Source organism: Vicugna pacos, chromosome 11, assembly GCF_048564905.1.
Source record: "Vicugna pacos chromosome 11, VicPac4, whole genome shotgun sequence".
NCBI lineage: Eukaryota > Metazoa > Chordata > Mammalia > Artiodactyla > Camelidae > Vicugna > Vicugna pacos.
The window spans coordinates 66,824,080-66,847,803 of record NC_132997.1 but is presented as its reverse complement, the minus strand read 5'-3'; the positions used below and the strand labels follow the sequence as shown (position 1 = coordinate 66,847,803).

General features: G+C 36.0%; 1 protein-coding gene and 1 long non-coding RNA gene across 8 annotated transcripts in view; one reads left to right on the top strand and one right to left on the bottom strand.

The window, feature by feature from the left end:
* MINPP1 (multiple inositol-polyphosphate phosphatase 1) overlaps nt 1–15,865 on the bottom strand; it is a 38,182-nt gene extending 22,317 nt beyond the window's left edge. Inside the window, exons 1-4 of one of the 3 annotated variants that reach the window (XM_072971545.1) lie at nt 15,015–15,863; nt 11,997–12,194; nt 8,531–8,628; nt 152–285 (exon numbers count right to left, since the gene is read on the bottom strand). In XM_072971545.1, the coding sequence (XP_072827646.1) occupies nt 152–285; nt 8,531–8,628; nt 11,997–12,194; nt 15,015–15,687 (1,103 nt within the window). In that variant the 5' untranslated portion in view covers nt 15,688–15,863. Of the gene's footprint in view, nt 1–151; nt 286–8,530; nt 8,629–11,996; nt 12,195–15,014 lie in introns of all 3 variants that reach the window. The other 2 variants (XM_006206639.4, XM_072971546.1) reach the window with 2 other exon arrangements.
* Nucleotides 15,866–15,915: 50 nt separating this feature from the next.
* LOC116282434 (uncharacterized) overlaps nt 15,916–23,724 on the top strand; it is an 85,455-nt gene continuing 77,646 nt past the window's right edge. For 3 of the 5 annotated variants that reach the window (XR_012077472.1, XR_012077473.1, XR_012077471.1), the window contains exons 1-4: nt 15,916–16,923; nt 19,650–20,081; nt 21,114–21,181; nt 22,102–22,415. This is a non-coding gene — a long non-coding RNA (uncharacterized lncRNA). Of the gene's footprint in view, nt 16,924–19,649; nt 20,082–21,113; nt 21,182–22,083; nt 22,416–23,724 lie in introns of all 5 variants that reach the window. The other 2 variants (XR_012077475.1, XR_012077474.1) reach the window with 2 other exon arrangements.

Sequence of the window (23,724 nt, the reverse complement as noted above, 5' to 3'; positions counted from 1 at the left end):
AACATATGTCATCTAATTCTTTTGTAAATATAATCATTTTTTAAAAACACAAGCAAAACTATTTTTTTAAATCGCCCTTTATAAAGCATTTTTCAGAAGCTTAACTAGGCACTTAGAATATACACTAAAAAATATTTTTTTAAGTTTTTACCTTTTTTTCTGTTCAATTGCTTTGTCCAAGTGCTGAAAGATATCCTGAAACAAGGTGCAGCTGGATCGACTATTAATAGTATATCCATATCCTCTTTTCCAATACTGTTTCAGATCATTTAAATACTCTAAAACCTAAAGATAAAAATTTCAAAAATCATTACACTTTTATTCATGTAACAGATTCCCTCACTTAATAATGATTTTTTTTCAGAAAAGGTTACATTGTTTAATCAGCATTCAGTACAAAGTATAGCAAAATCACAGAGTTTATAATTGCCATTTCAAGCATTTAAAGGTTGGACCCAAAGGTCCATGACACAGAGATTTATGTTGAGACACAAACTTGAATTGTGGGAATGTGGAGACTGGCATGCAAGAGCAAGTTCGTAGCCCTCACAGCCAATAATCCAGCATCCATGACAGTTCAGGATAGTAGGCTGAAGACATATGTTCACTTCCTCTTTCTTCTAAAGTTAAATTAAGATGATAGCAAAGATATATACAGAAAAAAGAAAAAAAGATACACATTGAAAAATATTCATCACAGCACAGAAAGATGCTAACAGTGGATCAAGAATTTTTGAGAACTTTAGGAAGACAGAAACCAAATAGAAAATGAGTTATTTTGGCTCACGTATCATTATGATAAAAACGGTAATAAAAGTAGACCAAAGATACGGAAAATTGGTACTGATGGAAGGAATGTATATTAGTATTGACATTCTCAAGGGTAAATGGGCAAAATCCACAAAAATACACATCTCTAAGGCCCACTGAATTCTATTTCTTATAAAGTAATATTCACGAAGGAACACGAGAGAATGCACAAAAATGTCTTAGAATAGCACTGCTTACAGGAGCCAAAAAAATTAAAAGTTCCTGGAAATACCTAAATTTTTTTAGTAAGTTGATCATTAAATAAACTACGGTATACACATACTATGGAATACTGTGAAATTATTTGTAACATTCTCTATTATAGATCTACATGAACTGACATGGACAGACCTCCTACAAATATTGCTGAATGAGAAGAGCGGGTTAAGAATAAATACAGTAGTAAAATACCATTTATTACCAAAATATATACACACACACACACACAACACTGTTTAAAGTTCTAAGAATTATATAAGTTGTAAATAAAGCGTAGAAAAAGGTTGAAAAGTACACAACAAACTGACAGCAGTGATTAATTTCTGTGGAGAGGTAGGTGATTTGGTGAATTGGTGATTAAGGTAGCCTTTATCTCAATGCTAAACTTGTACTCAGGTAACATTTGAATCAAGATTAAAACTAGAGGACTAAAACCTGCAACCCAAAAGAGATACAAGACATGACTATACAACCGTTGTGAGCCATTTGTCCCAGAAGAGCACCTAGAGAAATTAAGTGCAAGCCAAAAGTTTAAAAGCAAGAGCAAGGGTAGGCCAGTGCCATACACCAAAAACAAAACTAAACATATATTAAAGAGGCAATTAAATCAAGAAGATAGCGAAAGGGAAAAAGTAAACATTAAAAAAAAGTTGAAAGGAATTAAAACAGTAAGAATTAGATAAAGTTCTGCCAAATCTATTGACAAAATAAAACAAAAATAGTATCAAAAGTGAAAAAGGAGAGGCACTTTCAAACTGTGCACAGGAAAAGGGAGGTCAAGCAGAATCCAGCAGTCTTGCTGAGCTGAGGAATTAGAATTGAGTTTGGTAAATGTGAAGTGGTTGGAATTAGCAGAACCGAGTATCAGAGAGAAGGAAGCTACACAGAAAGAGAACTCCAAAAATCCAGGGGCAGTCCCCGTGATTCTGTTGCTGAAGGTTGTCGGAACTGGAAGCTCAACAATTCCAGAGCTATCGCAATGCTGGGAGAGATTCATGTTCCAAGTAGTCTAAGTAAAGAGCACTTCCACAGACACCAAGACATCCAGGACTTCATTACAGTCCCCAATAGGGTCATACTTTAATGGCAAAGTCTTGTTTCTGAGTTTTGTCAAGTTCAGGCCTAGAGTATGAAACTCAGAAAGAAAGAAGTTTGAAAAGGATCAGACTGATCCACAATTAACTTAACTGCAAAATAAAACAAAATTTAACACTTAGAAGACAAAATCCAGGCATTCAACAGCATAACATTCACAATGTCCAGTATCTAATAAGTAATTACTGGAAACACATAAAGAAACAAAAAATGTGACATAACTAGGAGAAAAATCAGTCAATAAAAGAATCTTAAGAAAGAAGGAAAGCAAGGATGAGTCAATATTAGAAAATGTACTAATGTAATTTACTATGTTAGAAGATTAAAGAAAAAAAAAAGCGAATTTTCCTAGATGCCAGAAATTTAGCACACAGTCCTAGTTTTAAAAATGATAAACAGATAGACGGTTTTAGAAAGCAAGAAACAGAAATTTCTTTACCCTGATAAGGATAACTACTAATGATTATGCCAAACATCATACTTTATGATGAAACAATGAAAGTGTTCTTAACTAGAAAATATAGACCTTCAGGCTTTAAGATAATTGAATAAAGATATATCTGATCTCTTCTCTCAGTAGGCACTCTAAAAAAAGAAGAATGAAAAGAGAAATGTAAAAGTTCTTTTCAAAGAAATTAAAAGACCTCTATACCCTCAGCCACCACCATAAATGAGGAAGGACTGCCAAATGCAGTGAAAATCAAACAAAACATCTTAGATAAAGCCAGCAGAAGACAGATCCTCAAAGCACGTGGTACATTTGCCGTAGTAAATCTGGTGGGAATGCAGTTTGGTGCAGCCACTGTGGAAAACAGTATGGAGATTCCTCAAAAGACTAGGAATAGACTTACCCTATGACCCAGGAATCCCGCTCCTGGGCATATATCCAGAAGGAAGCCTACTTCAAAAAGACACCTGCACCCCAATGTTCATAAGAGCATTATTTACAATAGCCAAGACATGGAAACAGCCTAAATGTCCATCAATAGATGACTGGATAAAGAAGATGTGGTGTATTTATACAATGGAATACTATTCAGCCATAAAAACTGACAACATAATGCCATTTGCAGCAACATGGATGCTCCTGGAGAATGTCATTCTAAGTGAAGTAAGCCAGAAAGAGAAAGAAAAATACCATATGAGGTCACTTATATGTGGAATCTAAAAAAAAAAAAAAAAGCATAAATACAAAAGAGAAATAGACTCACAGACATAGAATATAAACTTGTGGTTGCCAAGGGGGTAGGGGGTGCGAAGAGATAGACTGGGATTTCAAAATTGTAGAATAGATAAACAAGATTATACTGTATAGCACAGGGAAATATACACAAGATCTTATGGTAGCTCACAGAGAAAAAAATGTGACAATGAATATATATATGTTCCTGTATAACTGAAAAACTGTGCTCTACACTGGAATTTGACACAACATTATAAAATGATTATAAATCAATAAAAATGTTAAAAAAATAGATAAACAATAAGGACCTACTGTATAGCACAGGGAACTATATTTAAGTTCTTGGACTATGACGTAATGGAAAAGAGTCTGAAAATATATATATATGTACATGTATAAGTGAATCACTTTGCTGAACACATGAAACTAACATTGTAAATCAACCACACTTCAATAAAAAATAAGAATTAAAAGTTTTTTCAACTAGCAGAAAAAAAGCAAAAACAAAGCACATGGTACACTTGCAGTAGTAAATCCAACAATCCTTTGCCTGAAACAGTGAGAATGAAGTCTAAGGGGAACCTCCCCTGACAGTATGCAACACCATTAGGAGGAAACAGACTTACATTCCATCTTTACAGGCAGCATTCTGCAAAGAATCTCAGAGAAGAGTAACTATAAATTGGAAGGAACACTACTTATCTCTGAATAGCTGCCCATCCCAGCTGGCTGCCTCAGGAGAAGTAAAAACTGAACTCTGCGAAGATGAGTAGTAATTTAAAAGGTGCCAATAATCAATATAAAATATACAAATTAAAAACAAGACTGCTATACAGATAAAATAGTCAGCCAGAAAAAAACTTCACCCTAGAAATTCTGCTACAGAGCAGATGAAAACTATAATTAAATAAACATACTATTATGAATTCCAAAGACTTAAGAAAATAATCATTTGAAAAAAGAGTCAAAAAAAAGAAAAAGATTTAGAAAGAAGCATAAAGACAGAAAGATAAGCTGAAATAGTTCCAAAAATGGTTCGGCATTATCTAGCAAATCTGAAGTTCTGCATATCCTGTGATCCACCAATTCTACTACAGACATAGACCTTCAGAAATGCCAATAGACACACACAAATGTTCATAATAGCACCGAACTGACAACAACCCAAATGTCTGCCAAAGAGATAATGGATTAAAAAACCGATAATTCATACAACAGAATACTATACAGCAATGAAAGTAAGTGATCTGTAGCTAGAGGCAGCATCACAGATAAATCTTAAAAACATAATGTTGAACAAAAATGCATACTGCGTGATTCCATTATATAAAGTTCAAAAATATATAGTTAAACTGTTTCTTGGTAAAAAATAATAAATTAGTAGACACTAAACTAACAAAGAAAACACAAATACACAAGTAAGTAATAAGAATGGGGAAATAATCTCAGATACAGAAGGAAAATTTGTTTTTTAATTATGAGATAAACGTACAAAATTGCACAAATAAATCTGAAAATCTGGATGACATGGATGACTTTTACAAGAAAATATTAAATACGAAAACTGATTCCAGATGAGACAAAAAAAAAATCTAGATATGTAGAAGACACATACAAAGTTGCAAAAAGCTATCCCACAGAAATGTACTTAGTTCATGTGTCATTTCTTTTGCAAAGATTCACCTGAGTGTCATTAATCAGCTTCCTCCTTTGTGTATCACTATATCTTATATATACTTCTATTATAGCCATCCTATTGTCTGGCATGGTTTATTTGTTATCTTTCACTCCTTGTTATGTTCTTTGAGGACAATGTCTATCTTATGTTAGTATCGTCAGTTTCACACAAGTGCCTGGCACAAAGCAGGCACTCAAACAATATTTGCTGAATGAAGACCAGCATTTCATAAGGTTTTGGATATCTAATAATCTCCAGAATTATCAATATTTCACAAATTTCTATTATTTTTTAATTTTAAAAACATTTTAATAAATAATTTCAAATACAAAAAATAGAGTACAGTAAAATAATGAACCCCTATGTATCCATCATCCAACTTCAACAATAATCAACATTTGGCCAATCCTGTTTAAATTGTGCCCCTACCACCACCACTGGATTATTTTGAAGCAAATCCCAGACATCATTTTATTGCATCTACAAATACTTCAGTGCATAAATCTATTCACAGTGAAAAGTCCTAAACAGAAATACATAAATTATTTTCTATCAAATAACTGAAAAAAAAACCCACAGAAAACATCTAAATCAAAAGAAAACAGTGTATTTTTAAATGAAGAATCTAACTTATTTACTTATACTATAAAAAGGAAGTTTTTATTCAATTAATTCAACAAATATGTACTTCAAATTTTCAAATCATGGTCGTTTGAGAAACTTTTTACTTACAAAGGAAAAAAGGTACTTATACAATGGACAAATCTGGTAAGCATCACTTTCATCATATGATCAAACACATAATCATCAATGACGTGACAAACTGATATCACTTCTTCTGATTAGATGCACTATAGATAGTATTGTTATAAAAAATGTTTAAGGGCAATCTAACCTTAAGTAAAAAATTAGACACAAAGACATTCTGCAAAAAAACTGGCCTAGTTGCCTGCAAAATGCCAGTGTATAAAAGACAAAAGAAAGGCTTGAACACTCTTCTAGATAAAAGGAAACTAAAAAGACATGACAAGTAAATGCAATGAATGATTCTTGATTATATTCTGCATTTTCTAAATAATAGTTATAAATATAGGACTTTATTAAGACAAGTGTGAAAATGCAAATATTGACCATATATTGGACAATACTATATATGCATATATAAAATTATATTTTACTATCATTATGTAGAAGTGTGTTGTTTAGATGCATGCCCAAGTATTTAAAGATGAAGTGTCTTGATGTGTGAAGAAAAAAAAAAAAGATTATATATATGTGGTAGACAAAATAAATGCCCCTCAAAGATTTCTACACCCTAATCCCTAGAACCTATGAATATTATCTTACATGACAAAAGGGAATTTGCATGTGTGATTAAGTTAAGGATCTTAAGATGGAAAATTATCCTAGACTATCTAGGTGGGCCCAATAATCACAAAGGATCCTTATAAAAAGCAGCCAAGAAGGACAGAGTAGGAGCCATGGAAGCCATAGTCGGAGTGATACAAGGAATGCAGGAGGCCTCCAGAGATTGGAAAAGGCAAGAAACAGATTTTCCTCTAGAACCTCCAGGAGGAACACAGGCCCCTGCTGATACTTTGACTTTAGCCCTGTAAGGTTCATTTGGACCTCTGACTGCCAGAACCATAAAGTAATAAATTTGTGTTATTTTAAATGACTAAGCCTGTAGTAATTTGTTATAGCAGCAACAGGAAACTAATACATGGAAAGACAAGCAAATGTGGCAAAAAAGGGTAGCAACTGGTGAATACAGGAGGAGGACATGAATATTCATTCTATCATTCTTACAACTTCAGTCAGTTTGAAATTTTTCAAAATAAGTTGTGGGAAAAATCAAAGAGAAGTTCATAAGCAGTAAAGAGATAAAAGGGTAATCCGAAAAGGAAAAGAAAAAGGTAAGTAGCATAGAAGCTTAGTCACCTACTAGTTGCATCTTTTAACAGATATGGAAATAAAAGCAGAGCCGTCAGTCTTTAAAAGTCAAGGACCACATGGATGTAGCTACTCAAAATAGGAAAAGGGTAGACAGCAGGCGGCCAGGTGAGAACATGCCAAATATTTCAACAACTACAGTAACTTGGGCAAATAGGTTGTTCTTCTGTTAAAAAGTAAATTTCCCTTCTGCCAACACCCATCAGTCATTTACACAATGCTGAAAATCACTTCAGTTCTGTGTATTCACTTTTTTCCCTAGAGCAATCTGGCTAAGGAGAAAAGGGGGGTGAGGTATTCTGACACACATAAATGGTGACCATAAGTCTCAGTTTATACCTTTAACTAGTATAATTATTAATGGTTCCCCTTTCACATTTAGAAGTATTCCAATTTAGAACATATATTTTATGGTCATCCTAAGCACAGAGCATTTCAGAGGGTAGGCCAGGAAGTTTCTGAAGTGATGAGCTGTGGACAGTTAGAGGAGATGAGAAGTGTACTGGATACCTGGGACAGAGAAAAAGTAGGAAGCAACCCAGGAGCAGAAAGAGGAAACACAATACACCTATTACTACTGGTGCTAAGCGTCCTAGAGCAGTCATCCATCGAGGGCCCTTTCTCCTTCTTCCAACTCACCCACTAAGCTCTACTCCTACATTGGCCCAATACCACGGAAAATTACCTTTAATCTGGTTATTGATCACTTAGGTCTTTGAGTAACAAAGTAGAGCACTTGTTTACCTTTAAAAGTAAATTAGCTCTCAGCTTAAAAGCCTGTTTCTAACTGGCAAATAGTACACTTCTTTTCAAAATTTGAGGTTAAATTCTGAAGTTAATAATTGATTTTCATACAGCATACTGAAGGTTCCAAAGTTTCAGAAGTCCATATTCCTGAATGACCCATACATACAGATACATCCTACCAGAATTCTATCCAACACCACAATCCTCACTGCTTAAGAAAACAATTAATTAACCTTCCCCTACCCCATCTCTCTGGTGCTCAGCATCCCAGAAGTGACCAGAATTTGCCTCCCTTAAAGTCACTGGAAGTCTGTCTGTTCTTCACTTTTTAGAGTCTAAGAGTCTACAAAGAAGACACAAGAATGAAGAAAAAAAGGGAATACAAAGTAGGCAGGTAGAAACTGTAGATGAATTACTGCCATTACTAGGTGGAACACAGAACTCAATTTATTAGGAAAACTGTCATAAAAGAATAGGTACTTAGAAAACCAATCATCCTCTCTGAACTTTGACTTCTGACAAAAAGAAGAATTTGGATTATATTAGCTTTATAATCCTTTCCAGAAGTAAAATTTTATGATAAGGTAAGTAGGTTTTTAACTGGGTAGACCTAGAAATCAAATCACCATGGAAGAATGTTTTCCAGAGTTTTATGAACCCAAACTATTTACACAAGTAGGTAGGTCCTACCTGAACAATTAATCTCTCTTTATGTTAGGAAAATTATGAGATAATCAAAGACAGGTAATGTTCCCTACTCTGCTTACTTTTTGAAAACCTGCTTTAAATAAACAACAACAAAAATCACACAAAAAAAGCAAAGAAACTGCAAAAGTAATGCTTACCTTTGCATCGTCTATGTCAAAAACATCACACCAAGGAGATTTAACACCTTTAATTGCCAGGTCAAATGAACAGGTGAAAAAAGCTACCTGAATTAAATCTGGGGGAAAAAAAAGGCAAAATTTGTGGGTTACTATTTTGTGCAATTTTCCAAAGGCTATATCTCCTGAATGCCAAGGACTTACTACATAAAATGCAACTTGATTTTAATTTTAGAGGGTTGGAGGAGGGGAAATAAATCTATAAAAGGTTTTAGTCCCCAACTTGAAAATTAGCAATAACAAAGTACATTCCTTGAATAGTTCTCTTAACTACACAACAATTCATATTATAACTATTAAGAAGAAGCAAGTACAGAAAAGGATATAAAAGAGGAGAGGAGGCTGCAGAAGGTAGAGAAGAAAGGGCAGAGTAAGGAGGAAGGTGGAACAAAGGATGAAAAAGGAGAGAAACAAAGAAAGAAAAAAAAATCACACTATGAGACCTAACTGCCACTGATTATCCTGGGCAAAGCACTCTAAGTTCTCTGGCTCTCAGTTTTCCCACCTGCAAAATAAGGAGGTTAGACAAATCATTTGTCAAGGACGAGTTATGCCTCTGATCCATCCGTTAGGACCATTCTGAGTTCTTGGTCAATCTTTCAGAAAGTCAAAAATATTTCAGATGAATTAGAATTTAAACATTAAAAAAATAAAATAAAATAAAGGAAAATAAAGGAAAATCTAGGAAAACATAATAATCTTGGGGTAAGGGAGAAATCTCAGGCAAAATAAAATACTCATAAACCATAATTAAAAGACAGATATGGCTATAGAAAAGATGTCAACTTCTGTACAATAAAAGGCACCATAAGTAAGACTTAAAAGATAAGCAACAAATTGGAAAAAAGTTAGCAACATAAAATAGGCAAAGGATTTATCCATTATCAAGCACTATTAAAGGATATAGAATTATTAATCCCACAACATATAATGGGCACCTATGATCAGTAAGAAAAAATAAAAATAATTCAATAGAGAATGGTCAAGGTTATGAAGAGGCAATTCTCAGAAGGAAGGAAATAGCTAACAAACATATGAATGGATATTCAACCTTACAGGTAACCAAAGAAATGCAAATTAAAGCTAAATCATTCATCAAATGGTCTAAAATCAGAATGACTAATAATATCCACTGTTGGATGAAATAGGGGAAATGAGCATTTTCATATATTGTTAATACAAATTGCTCTACACTTTCAGAGAACAACTTGGAAGTATATGTCAAAAAATATTCATGCTCCTTATTTATCTTATTAACTCTCAAGTGCAAAAAACCAGATTATAAGAATGTTCACTGTAGCATTACTTGAAAGAGGTAAAGGGGTGGAGGTATAGTTCAGTGGTAGAGTGCATGCTTAGCATGCATGAAGTCCTAGGTTTGATTCCTAGTACCTCTATTTAAATAAATGAATAAATAAATAAATAAATAAAATATTAAAAAGAGGTAAAAACTAAGAAAAACCTCATTAGGAAAGTAATTTCCTACATAAAGAATTTCGATTGCATTAGCTCCAGCTATTCTGACCAGTAAAATCTGACGATGGGTTAAATAAATTTTTAACTAACATTAACCTAAAATGTAATTAGATATCCTATGATAAAAACTGAATTTAAAAGAATGAGACAGATATATTGCTAAGAAAGAACAAGTTACAGAAAATACATACAGCATCACCCCTCTAAGCAAACAAAAAAAGTAAGTAGCTAAAATATTTTTGAGCAGTTATTCTCTGCCAAGTACAACGCTAATGCTTTGCATGAATTAATCTCATCTAATCCTTGTAATAATCCAATGAGGCAAGTACAAGTCACATATCCGCTTTACAGAGAAAGAAATTATGGCGCAGAGATATTAAGGAACTTGTCAACGATCAGAGAGTTAGTCAATAGTATAACGAAGTCAAGGTTCAAATACAAGGTTTAACTAATAGGCTATAATAGGCTCCAAAAAAGTTGTTCTCAGTTACCCCATCAGTAAAATACAAATAATCTTCAATTCAGAAACTAAAAATAGTTTTTAAAAAAAATCTTCAACAATGTTAAATGCCCACTGACACAATTATGGCTAGATGCTGGTAGTTATATAATGGAATTCTGTACATAAGTTTAAAATGTAGGACTAGAAAAATACACATTAAATAAAAAATACAAAGTTGAATTAAATTCAAATTTTAGACAGATAACATAGTTTGATATCATTCCTAAAAGTTTAAAAATCTGCAAAACAATATCCCATTTAGGTATAGAAACATAAACATAAATATAAAAACTGGCATGGGATGACTTAGATGCTCAATTCATGACAGTGGTTACCTCTGAGAAAAAAAGGAAAGGACTGAGATCCTGGGGAGGGACCAAGGGCCCTCGATTTATTTAAAGCAACTAACTGAAGTATAATGTGAAAATTTGATAAAACTAAGCTGTGGATATACATATAGTCATTATATTAGCCTTTATTATTATCTATATACTTGAATTACTTCCCAAATAAAATAATTTTTAAAGCTCTGCAGATGACCCAAATATAAAGCCAATTGAGGAAAGAGAAAAAACTCAATTTTGAATGTGAGTCTAGGCATCCTCACTTTTTTTGATCCTTATTAAGCATTCAGACTCCATGACTGGCAGATTCTAGTCTTAATTTTTTCCCAGCATCTCCCACTTCTAGTCTTTGGAAATTTATTCACAATATAATGAAATCATACTCTGTATGTATATTTGTCAATATCTGCTGTATGGATTATAAACTCCTAGAAAACAGGAAAAATCTTATTATTTTTTTCTTAATTTCCAACTGCTAGGTGACCATGTACCCTGCTTTTCTAGCATAATTATGAATAGTGTCTCCTTTCACCCTAAAAAGTGTCCCAGGTTGCATGATAAATTGCAGTCAACCCATCCACTGCAATATTTAATGACAGACATGACTGCTCATCGTCTCAGCACCTCTAGGTATAAAATTCTAAAAACAAAAACAAAAACAAAAAAAAAACTCACTACTTTTCTAAAACTTAACCCCTCTCAAAACATTAACATGCACTTCTCAACTGCTTCAAAAGCTAAAGAATTCATATGATTTTCCATTTGTATCACTTTATAAGGAGATAATTCAGAAAAGATAATCTTTGTTTTATAAATAATGCCTAGAATTGAAGCTTTATATAATCCTGTTCTCAAAAAAAAAAAATTTCAGGATACAGCAAGATTCTTGTGTATTAATTTACATAAAACTCAAAGAAGAATCTGAACCTAAAAATAGTAAGCTTGAGATGTAGACTTTTCTTGATCTAGAACACATTTTCTTAATGTAAAATCAATTGTGGCCTTTAAAAAGGACTAATTTATGCTTTCATATTTTTTCATTTTCAGAGTTCAGAAACCATTTAAACTATTTCACAGTTCAAATGCAAGATAATAGACACATTACCTGCACTTAAATTGTTGACTGGCACTTGTAAAGTAGCTGCAACTTTGTTTAAAATGTTCTGCATTTCTGGTCCAGTTTTGAAGGCTTCTACATGATAAAGAGCCGTAGCATTCTTTTCTACTTGAGTTAAAAACTTCTCACAATAATCAAAGAACCTCATTAGTTTATCATTAATTCTTGGAGGCCCACACTCCATGTCTGAAAGAGAAAAAAATATTGAGTGTGTATGTATGTATGTGTATATATATCCACTGACATGAATGACAATTTCAAATTATTGAAAATTCTGTTTCAAGTGTGAAAGGGAACACTAAAAACCTATTTATTCATTGGTATGTCTGAAATAAGTATACACTGCTCAAAAGACATAAGGCAAAACTAGTCCCCATCTATAATGACTGTTAATTCACGAGACGATATGCTAAAAAAGACCGAAGAAACAGAGAATATAAAAAATAAAATGTTATAGCAATACTACACTATGAAATAAAGGTAACTGAAATAAATGTTTTCCTAAAGAAAACAAAAATAATTAGACGTGAAAGTCATAAAAAGTACAAAATGTATTATAAATTACTGTTTCTGTCAGGCACAGAAAATTTAGCAAACTGAAAATTAGCAAAATTTCTAATTACAGGGTAATTAATAGAAATCTGTTTGACTACTCTAAGTCAAAGTCTAAGTAGAGTATTTTATTTCTCAACTTTCTCAACCCTGTGTTAATTTAAAAAAGGCTGCTTTGGATAAAAAACTACTGACAACAGCACAAAATACATTAACGTTTCAAGTCTTCTGTATTTCATTGTGCTAGATGCTTCTGACTCGGTTTATTTTCTAACTAGAGCTCTCATATAACTTTCTATTTAGAATATTATATGTTACATTATTTCCCCAATCCAGCAACAAATATGTACTAGAAAAGCATTCATAATCAAGCTTCAACTATTGAAGTGCCTTTTAAGTTTTCTGGGAGTCATATTTAAAACACACAGATTTCAACCATCATTCCTCCAATAATTTACCATGAAATAGTATATCAAGTATACTATTTCTGTATATAAAATGAGAAAATTAAATCTAGTTATACTTTTGTGCTTTGGATGTGTGTGTGTGTACACATTTCAAGAGACCCTGAAATGAATAATTCTGCCCACTTTAATTGGCAACTGGATTACAATTTTTAAGAAAACATTTTGACCAGGAAAATATGTAATCTTTGTCATCTTTTTCTGTGGCCTCAAAGTAGGATTTCCTAAGTGGATCTGGATAATTCATCCTTGTTATTATCTCATTACTGCTGTTTTTAAACAGAAACAAAGGCATTGTTCTGTTTCTGTAAAAATACAAAATCTAATTCAGTGGCTTCCCTCCAAAGCCCAGTTGTACACAACAGGCAAAACAATTGTCTGCAGATAATAATGAAGCAGCTAAGCAAAAGGTTTAATCTCTGAGACAGAAAATGGTGAGGGTGGCTTATCCTGAACTATTTTGATCCATGGCTTTGTACTTTGAGGCAAATGCCAATTCTCACAACGCCATCTAAGGGCAAAAATTCATTCATCCCAGGAGATCCAGCAGCCAGCCAGCCCCTTTTTGGTAACACTATATATATGTATATATACACATTACTATACTGAAATATGTTCTGCTTTCAACATTCAGTTAATTTAACAGATTTGTGGGGAATTTTCACTCATATTAATGGGAAAAGTCCAGCTATAATTAAAAAGCATGATTCAACAAGTGACTAAACATAAGTCAGCCAACCGAGTTACCCACAGAGCAATAACATGACACAGAGTCAATAGAAGAAACCCTTGGAGATGGCTGAACTGCTTAAAAGAGGATGCTACTGGAGAAATGACAAACCAGTCTACTAATTTATTTTTCACTTGGGCCTTTTAAAGCTAAAAAGTCTCACCTCAACTCTGACCTTAAAATTGATCAAGAAAGTATTAACACTTGTTCGTCTCCCTGGCACAAAAATGTTGTGTTTTTATTCTTATCCTTAAGTCACAGGACAAATGGAAGCTACGTAGTGTAATGGTTAAGAGGCCAAGTTCTAAATCAGATTTCCTGGGTCCATACCTTGCTATTTTAGGCAAATTATTTAGTGTCTCTATATCCTCATCTATTAAAAAAAAAAAAGAGGGAAAATACTATCAACCTCAGAGAGCTGTTCTAAGGATTTAGTGAAATCAATGTTAGGCATGCCTAGCACACAGTAGGCACTAAGTGCTTGCTATTATTATTATCTGTGACTATTACAACATTTTCGGAGGAAAAAGCTTCATTCAGGGGGCAAACAGAAGACTTGGATTCTGGGCCTGCCCCTAGTCCTCAAACTAAGAAAACAATCAGCAAGGCATATTCTTGGGCTCAGCTTCTTCACCTGTGAAATAAAAGTGCCCCACTAGATGATCTCTAGATGATCTCTCAAATTTTGCGAAGGTATAAGGAATGGAATAAATCAGTAAAGCTTTGCTCATGACCATAGTCCACAGCTACAAGGAGAGTAACTCTACCAAAACACGGAAAAGGCAGAACAGTAAAGAAAGTTTGAGAAGCTTCCTAAAATAGGTTGTAGGTCTAGAACCAGTATCTGGAAAAGTTGTTCAGTGAAAACCAAAACCAAAACCAAAACCAAACCAAACTCAAAAGCCTGAGGAAAAAAGTCCTAGACTGTATAAAGAAAAAAGTGCACCCAGCTGTGGAACTAGCTGCCAGACTGGGAGGAAAAGTCGGGGATGGTGCTCAGAGGGGGCAATTCAATTTGGGAATGGGTGATCAGAACCTGCTCTGCCTGTTTCCTTCGCTCCTGGATCCCCCAACCTCTACCACAGGGTCCTGCACGTAGAAGGTGCCAAATTCAAAGGTGATGAAGGAGTGAATGAACGTGTATGTAAGAGGAGAGCGGAGATACCCAAGCCCTGAACATCCCACGAGATGAGAGCCCGAGGGATGGGAACTGGGGAGAAAGGGAAGTGAGGAAAGGCTGGGGTCGGGGAAGTCGAGGACCTGGGTAGGCACTGGCCAGGCGGCCGGGGCGGTCACCTGCGACGTCGGGCGGCGGCACCCCCGGGTGGTAGTGCTGCCACAGCCCCTGCAGGAAGGCAGCGCCGCTGTCCACGCAGCGGTGCTTGGAGCTGGTGACTAGCTGCAGACGGCCGTAGTTCTCGCGGCTGAAGAGGGCCGGGAAAAGGGAGGCCATGCGCAGCGCCAGCTGTCTCATGTCCTGCCGCCCCTTCTCCACTAGCTGCCCGTCCATCCAGTCCGCGTACCACAGCGGCCAATTGGCCAACGCGGCGCACAGGCTGCGACCGCCCGCAGCGCAGGTTCCGTCATCCCCCCGCCCGCGGGCCTGCAGCAGCCCGTGCAGCTGCCGCAGCTTGCGGATTTGTTTGGCCGTAGGGTAGCGGGTGCCGTGGCGGATGAGGGCGACCAGCTGCACGGGAGTGCAGGTCTCCTCCAGCAGCTCGGGATCCCGCCGCGGCGCCTCTGGGTTCGGCAGCAGCCCAGGGTTGGCATCCTCGTAGCGAGTCTTGGTGCCGAAGTAGGGGCTGAGCGCCGACACCACAGGGTCCTCCGGCTCCAGGAGGGAGCAGCGAGAGAGCGACGAGACCAGCGCCACAGCCAGGGCCGCGACGGGTGCTGCGGTGACCCTGAGGAGGCGGTCGGGGCCGCGGAGCATGGTGCGCTGCGGCCCGCGGAGGGCGACGTGCCGACTGAGTCGCCGACTTCCGGCTCCGGTGGGCAGGGGGCGGGCTCGGAGGCGCTTCCGGCCGGTGCCCCCGGCTCTCGGGTCGTGAGGAGGCGGCAGCGCCCGGCCGAGCGCGGTGGATGTGGCGAGAAGCTGCGAGGAGCCCAGTGGACCTGTGGGTCAGGTGAAACTGGCAGAAATCCCTGAGGAGTTTCAGAGACTTGTGGTTTAGGTGGAGCCGGTGTCGCCTCGCCCCGAGCGTGGGCGAGTTTCCTTGTTGCTGGCGCCTCAGGAACTGACACAACGACTCCCGCGCTCTTTCATTAGTCTCCTAGGTTGTGAATGGACTAAGTCTTAGCCTCCAAAGTTGCCGAACCAGGACACCTTTGAACAGCTGACTCTGTATCATCATCCTTACCCCATCCCACTCTGTTTTTCAAAATGTAGTTTGAATCAGTCGCATCAAATTCACCTGAGACGATGGTTGAAAATGCAGATCGTGAGCCCTGCCGCAGCACACCTTCTGAAGCCCAGGGTTTTGGGCACTTTAGAGTTTGGAAATAAACCTTATACCACAGGGCGGAGAAGAATCAGGAAGAGGCTCAGTTCTCCAGGAAATTTAGTTTCTGAACCTTTGATAGTATCTTGACCCAGACTAACAAAGCTGACAAGCGAGACAGCACCCCAAAGTACTGTGCTTGTTGACATCAAAGGCTTAGAGTAGAGACATAGCAATCGTGATAACCTGAGCACATTGAGTTATGGCCCATTTTCTCCATTATAAAGTGTGAGCTAATCTGCTACGTGAAGCAAACATGCTCTGTATTTACCACCACTCCGAGTTCAAGCTCTCCTCCCTCTTAATTACATACACAAATCAGCAGCAAAGTTTTTCATAACATAAGTTATTGCTCAGAATTTTGGATCCCTGAAATCATAAATCTGACAATACCTTAGTTTCTCCACTTGAACTCCAATTTATGGGCCAGCTGGGAAAAGAATAAGTATTTAAGAAGTCATATGGTGATCCAAATTGAAGGACGTTTGGACCATGTTTTTCAAGTGTAGCTTTTCGTTCAAAGACATTATCGAATTGCTTGTGGTAAATCCATCTCCATCTTTATTCTTTTTCTCCGTAAAAGTGCCCCTCTGGTTCAGAGAAGTGTACATCTGTTTACCAGTGAAGAAAATGATATAAGGCCAAGGAGAGATTCCAACTTGAATGCTGTAAGTTTTAAGATGTTCTGTGGCAGGTAACCATCTTTAGGATATGTTATTTTTTGATATGCCATTTTGTGGAATGTCAGTGCCTGAATATTCACTGATGGTCAGTGATTCACTGAATAGTCAGTCATATTTTCACAGAATTTTGCTCAAATTAATAGTTAATGAACACCTACCCTTTATGGACTTGCTCACCATATATTTTATATGCTGAGGTACTTGGTAGTATTTCCGAGTTCATTCAGCAAGCATTTATGTCAGATGTATCTCACTATTTTATTTTATATATGTGGTTAATAATGATCACCTCTCATGCCCAATCTGAGTCCTCAGGAGCTACCAAGTCTTCCTAAAGGCATCACTTCTTCCTAGTGAAACAGTCTTTAGAGGCCCTCTCTACATACAAAACCTAGCAAACATTCTTATGCACTAAATTTGCCCCAGCCTGATTGCATTTTCATTTCTCTAATTATTCATCTGTTAATTTGTGCTGTTTAAATACTTAATATAAAGCAACTCCAGTCACTCTGGTGTTAAGCCAAGGTGATAAATGATAAAATTAAGCAATGCATTAATTGTTTGGGCTAGGGAAAAAACAGATATAAAGAAGACAAAATTCATAAGCATTAAATCCAGACTGTAACTCAGCCACGCATTAACTGAGTGACTTTGAAAAGTTACCCAAGTTTCCCTAAACCTTTTGTTTTCTTATCTGAAAGTTAGGAATTTAGAATACCTACATCACAGGACTGTTATGAGAATCAGAGATGATATAACCCCGTATAATTATAGGCTGCTATAAGTGATAATTTGTGTCATTAATAATGTTCAATGTCATTATTATTCCTGTACTGAGATACTTAGTTTTCTAACAACCATACATTATAAACTTTTATATTAAAATGAGTGACTTTAACAGACAAGGCATGCATCAAAGATTATTTTGTAACTTTACTAATAATAAAAATCCACTCATCTCACTTAAAATAGGTCTCTCATTCTTAAAGCAGTGAGCACTTTTTTGAAAAGTTTTCATGCCAGGCCACTTAATTCTCTGACCAGCCTACAAATTGGCTGCCCCTTGAAATGGCTGCCTGCCTTATCCAATCAGTTAGTACACAGAGGTTTGCATGACACAAAACATGGCTGCTCCTTTGCGAAGACCGTGGGTGGATTGTCTTCCCTCATAAGAGGTTGTAGGCATGATAGCAATGTATTTGACAAATCTGCCACAACACAGAATAGATTAATGGTTCAACTTCCTTTGAGAGAGGTAAGAGGATGGAACCAAGAGAATTTGATTTGGACCAGAAGGAGAGGATACCTAATCTTCTGAGGAAAGATTATAAGGATGGGTGCACATATGGATAAATTTGGTCTAGCAGCAGAGAATTCATGGATTTCAAGCCTAGTGCCCTCATTTTCTTAAGTGACAGAGTCAAGATTGTCTGAAGAGCTGGAGGAATGAGAATTAAGTCTTATGAATGTGGAAATAGCTTAGATTTGGGATTGAGAGAGATAGGAAAGTAATGGAGAATGATTTGCAATTGAGAGGAATGGAAATCAAGTGAAAGGTTGGATGGCTCTGAGGATCATGCTGAGAATGGAAGACTTGAATTGCTAGTGGTTGTGCAATTTTATACAGAAGTGAACATTATCTGTTCTGTCTTTCAGAGCAAAAGAGGAAAAGGTTGAACTCTGTTGTTCTACATTATTCTAACTTGTCTTAAGTTTTCTAATTAGTCCACTACACTATGGGTTGGTTGGTTGGTTGGTTGGTTGGTTGCTCTGTAATTGAAGTACAGTTCATTTAAAATGTTGTGTTAGTTTCTGGTGTACAGCATGGATGGACTTGGAGAGCATTATGCTAAGTGAAATAAGACAGACAGAAAGACAAATACTATAAGATATCACTTACATGTGGAATCTAAAGAAATACAACAAACTAGTGAATATAACAGAAAAGAAACAGACTCACAGATATAGAAAAGGAACTAGTGGTTACGAATGGGGAGAGGAAAGGGAGAGGGACAAAATGGAGGTGGAGGATTAAGAGATGCAAACTATCAGGTATAAGATAAGCTACAAGGATGTATTGTACTACATGGAGAATATGGCCAATATTTTATAATAACTATGAATGGAATAGGACCTTTAAAATTGTGAATTACTATATTGTATACCTGTAACATATACATCAACTATACTTTAATTTAAAAATATGATATTATAAAATAAATACATCAATAAAAAAGAAAAAAAAGAATAGGATAGGTTATTTTTGCCAGATTTATTCATAGGACTTCTATAATATTCAAGGAATTCCACTCTTAAAATTGTATGTTGACATACACAATATTTTAAGTTATAGCTGTCTACTATATTTTAAACTAAAGAAGGTGGCTTTCTGGTGAAGTAATGATAAAGGAAAAAGCTAGATTCTATGAGGAAAAGGACAGGTTCTCTAAATATGGATGAAAATAGTAAAAACAAGGTTTATAAAGTTGGACTTCTCTGTTTTTTTAAATTCCAGGTTCATCACTTAATATCTGAGATATTAACTGACAAATGTCCAGTTTTTCATAGCTATCTATTATCTCACAACTATATTAAGCAGCTCACTTTGTGCCTAAGGCCAAAAAAGTTTTAACTCTAGTATCTCACTGCCCTGCTATTTCATCTTTCCTTTGCCAGTTATTGATTTAGTGCTTATTTGTTTTTTACTGCAGTAGATGAAGCCAGCAGAGGAGGGGTCCATTTGTGTGGACAGAGTTGGAGTGAGCTGTGCGTCAACAGCAGTCCCTTCAACCTTTCTTCAATGTGGAGGGTGTACAGATCACAAGCTACTCAGACTGAAAGATACCTTTGCTCGAAAGGAGCTAACCATTGCATTATTCCCCAGCATTTCAAAGCAAAACTGAGTTGTTTAAGTTGTGTTTCGATTGATGGGTAGAACTTCACGAACTACACAACAACAATGCAGGTGACCTGCTATTTTACATTCTCTATTATACCATGCTAAGAGAGTTATTCTGTAGTGATAGAACTTCTCTTCCAGTGTCCTGACACATCCTAGGATTTTAACATTGGGAATGCTTCTCACCCATCAAATCTGGTTTGAAATCCCCAGAACTATTTGAGAAACCAGATACAAAATTATGGTAAGTTTAAATTACCAGTATTCTTTCTATGCTTTGCTACTCCCAGTTAATAGGGGGAAATTGTAGCTATTCATTTTCTAGTCCTGTTTTGCAATGATTTTCAACAAGCAACATTGTTGCTCAGAAACATCATGTCCTGCACAAGTCCCCTCCATCCAAACTATATTGTTATCCTATTACAAAGATAAATAGTAGATTCCAATTCCTGGTAAAAATCTCACTTCTCCCCCATATTTTTCAAGAACAAGCATAGACAATAGCAATTATGTTTTAACATCTTATTTTTTTCTGGAATGTTAGTATTCCAAAATTGAAAAATATTTTTGAGCTATTGGATCTTTAAGACAATTGGTTAGCTGACTTTAAAGCCAACAGTGTTTCCTTATCATTCATTCCAAAGAATGGATAACTTTCAGAACAACTGTTCTTTCTTTATTAGTTCATCAGTTAGGCAGTTTTTTACTTAGTCCGTTAATGTCTATTTCATATTGTCTCGTTAGTCTGTACACGGACCAATCTTCTTTCAGTTTTCCATTTTATTGTAGCATAAACCTATCTCATTACTTTGCTTATATTTATATCAGTAAATATTAAAACCCAATCATACCTAAGCTAAAAAAGCAATGTAGGCGCTTGTACACTCATACACTTGATTGCAGCCACTTTAATAACAGGGCAGATCACACTCCAGTTGAAGCAACCATTATAGTTCCACAACACCCCTCATTACCCTACTTTACCTTTCATGTCTTATATCGTATACCACCTTGTCTGATTCTGTCCTCTAAGAGAAAGCTGTTGCTATTAAATCATTCATTGGCTAATACCTTAGATGCAGGGGCCATTGGGAAAAATTTTTTTGATTCCCAAATAATTCATTCCATGTCTTGCATGAAGTACACTGTAAGCAACTATTCGTTGAAAGGGTGGATAAATGGATGAATGAATGAAAATAGAACATACAGGCAGTGTGGGAAACTAAAATAATATTCATTTGCATTTATACAGTGTAATTATCTTTTATCTTCCCAGCTATCCCATGACATATGAAGAACAATATTTATATCATGCTGTGAATGTGGAGATCAAGACAAAAAGAGGTTAGATGTCTTATGTATAGTCATCCAGCAAGTATTTGGTATAACCAGTTCTAGAATGTGATCAATGGAAACAGAGCTATCTTTGCATTTCTTTTTCTAATGCCTACCCTATTCCTGACAAATGAACAGTGATACAAAAAGTGTCACTTGTAGCTGAGGCTAAAATATGAATTTTACGGAAAATAATATACCAATTACTATTAGCTAACCACCCAACATTTATTCCCCCTTTTACCTTGGAATCAATGTGTAGGTATTCACCTTTCAGAAAGATTACTCTATCCCCACCTCAGGGAAAAAAATCCTGATTAGTTTAAACCAATCCTGGTAACTCTATTTTTCTTACCAGTTTTGGTTTAAGAAAGAGCTTTTGACTCCATTCTAGTCACTAAGATATGAAGGTCAGTCTACTGGGGTGTTTCTGGGAAAGGTTTTTGGTTCTAAGAGACAAACGATGGGGTGATGAACAGTCAACACTTTATAGGCTCAACAGATTGGAGATCCTGTTGAGTCAGAGGAATATTGCAGTTGGCACAGTAACATATTCTAGAAGGAAAGGAGATGGTATTCAGTGAACGAAACGCTTAAAATCTGAAGGTGGTGATTAAATGGAACAGTTTAGAATATGAGATTAAGAAAGTTTAGCTAAGGCAAATTACAGAATACAAATTTTTTAGAAGTAAGGAGGTAAAACAAAAACAAAAAGATACAACTGAGGGACCAAGAAATCCTAGTCCAAAACTTTTGCTTCTGACTGCAAATTTCTGCCACTACTAGACTTAAGACCCACTGGATTCTCACTTTCCACTAGTCTATGCACCCCTCCCCAACCTCACCCCTAAAAATCCCCACCTCACTGGGCAACTATTCCATGAATTTTATTAAAATTATTTTTTACACAGGCACTTTGTTTTTAACAGATGCTATTGGAAAGAAGAAGGAGATTAACAAGATCAAGATGCCAGTAATCCAATAATTTTAAATATAATCTAAAAAACTTCATTTTTAAAATGAGAGAGATACAGACAAGAAAGAGGCAACTGCCCTGGATGTTAGCATGTCCAAGTGTGATGACTAGATCTGCTGCAGCCATCTTGTAACCAAAAAGGAGCCAGCTTGCAAACAAAGTGAGATGACATAGAAGAAAATGGAAAGAACTGGAGTCCTCGATGATGCTAATGAGCTGATAAGTTAAACCTGGAGTATACCTACCATGGGCTTCCTGTCATCTAAGGTAACAGCCTTTACTGTTTAAAACAATGTTTCATTGTTTTCTGTAGAGAGCCTCCTAATTAGGGTAAGTACCTGTTAATCCCAGTTAACCACTTAGGATGTCCTTTCATTCTTTTCTTTATTTTGGTGAGGTCATATATGAGAATAACAGAAAACTGCAGACAGTTATTTTTGTGATCCCAACCCCTTAGATATGACCTTGAGTCTCTCATTTTGAATGATCATGGTTAATGAAGTAGGAGGTAGGTGGGAAGGATGAGACATCTGGTGATGGAGGTGATCCTGGTCAGGTAAGATGAAGTATGAAAACTAAGCAGGAAATAGATGCAAATGTAAACAGAGAGAAGGCAGTTATTCTGAGTAGACTGTTAGAAAGCCAGTCTCAGTGACATATGGGCTACATCTTTGGGGAGAGTTGTGGAACCCACATTATGGTAATGACATTACTTTGATACATGTTGTTCTCTCAAGAGGAGAAATCAATATTCATGGAATATCAGAGGGTTTTTGTCATACTTGTTTTCTTCAGAAACAGACCAGGTTTGATATATCTCATGACATGGTGAGGTGATCTAAAAGTGAAACTTGATTTTAATTTTTCCTGTAAACATCTAAGAGGCCATGCTCTCTTTCAGTCTGACACAAGTCCCATAAGCTAAAAGGTGGCTTTAACATTCATTCTAGGGTAGTTATCCCCCATGACCTCTTGCCCTTTTCTAAACATCTTCATATTCTGCTGTGAATTATATGAGAGCTATTTGTACGGATTTAAATAGCAACTCTAACAAATAGACTGCTCTTGCCTGATCATTCAATCGTGTTTAATTATTCTTAAATTTTAAGCATTTAAAAATTAATTCCTGAATTTATTATATTTAATTGAGTTTGAAGCATAAGTAGGAAGGAAATAATAAGGATTAGAATAGAAATTAATGAAATAGAGACTAGAAAAACAATAAAATCGATGAAACCAAAAATTGGTTCTTTGGAAAGATCAACAAATTGACAAATCTTTAGCTAGAAAAAGAAAACAGAAATCTCAAATTACTAAAATCAGAAATTTAGGAGAAGATATTACTACTGACTTTATAGGAGTAAAAAACAGTATAAAAGAATACTATGAACAGCTGTATGCCAACAATTTAGATAACCTGGATGAAATGGACATATTCATAGAAACACATAAAGTACCATAACTGACTTAAGAAGAAATAGAAAAATCTGAATAAACCTATAACAAATAAGGAGATTGGATCAGCAGTCAAAAATCTCCCAACAAAGAAAAGCCCAGGACAAGATGACTTCACTGG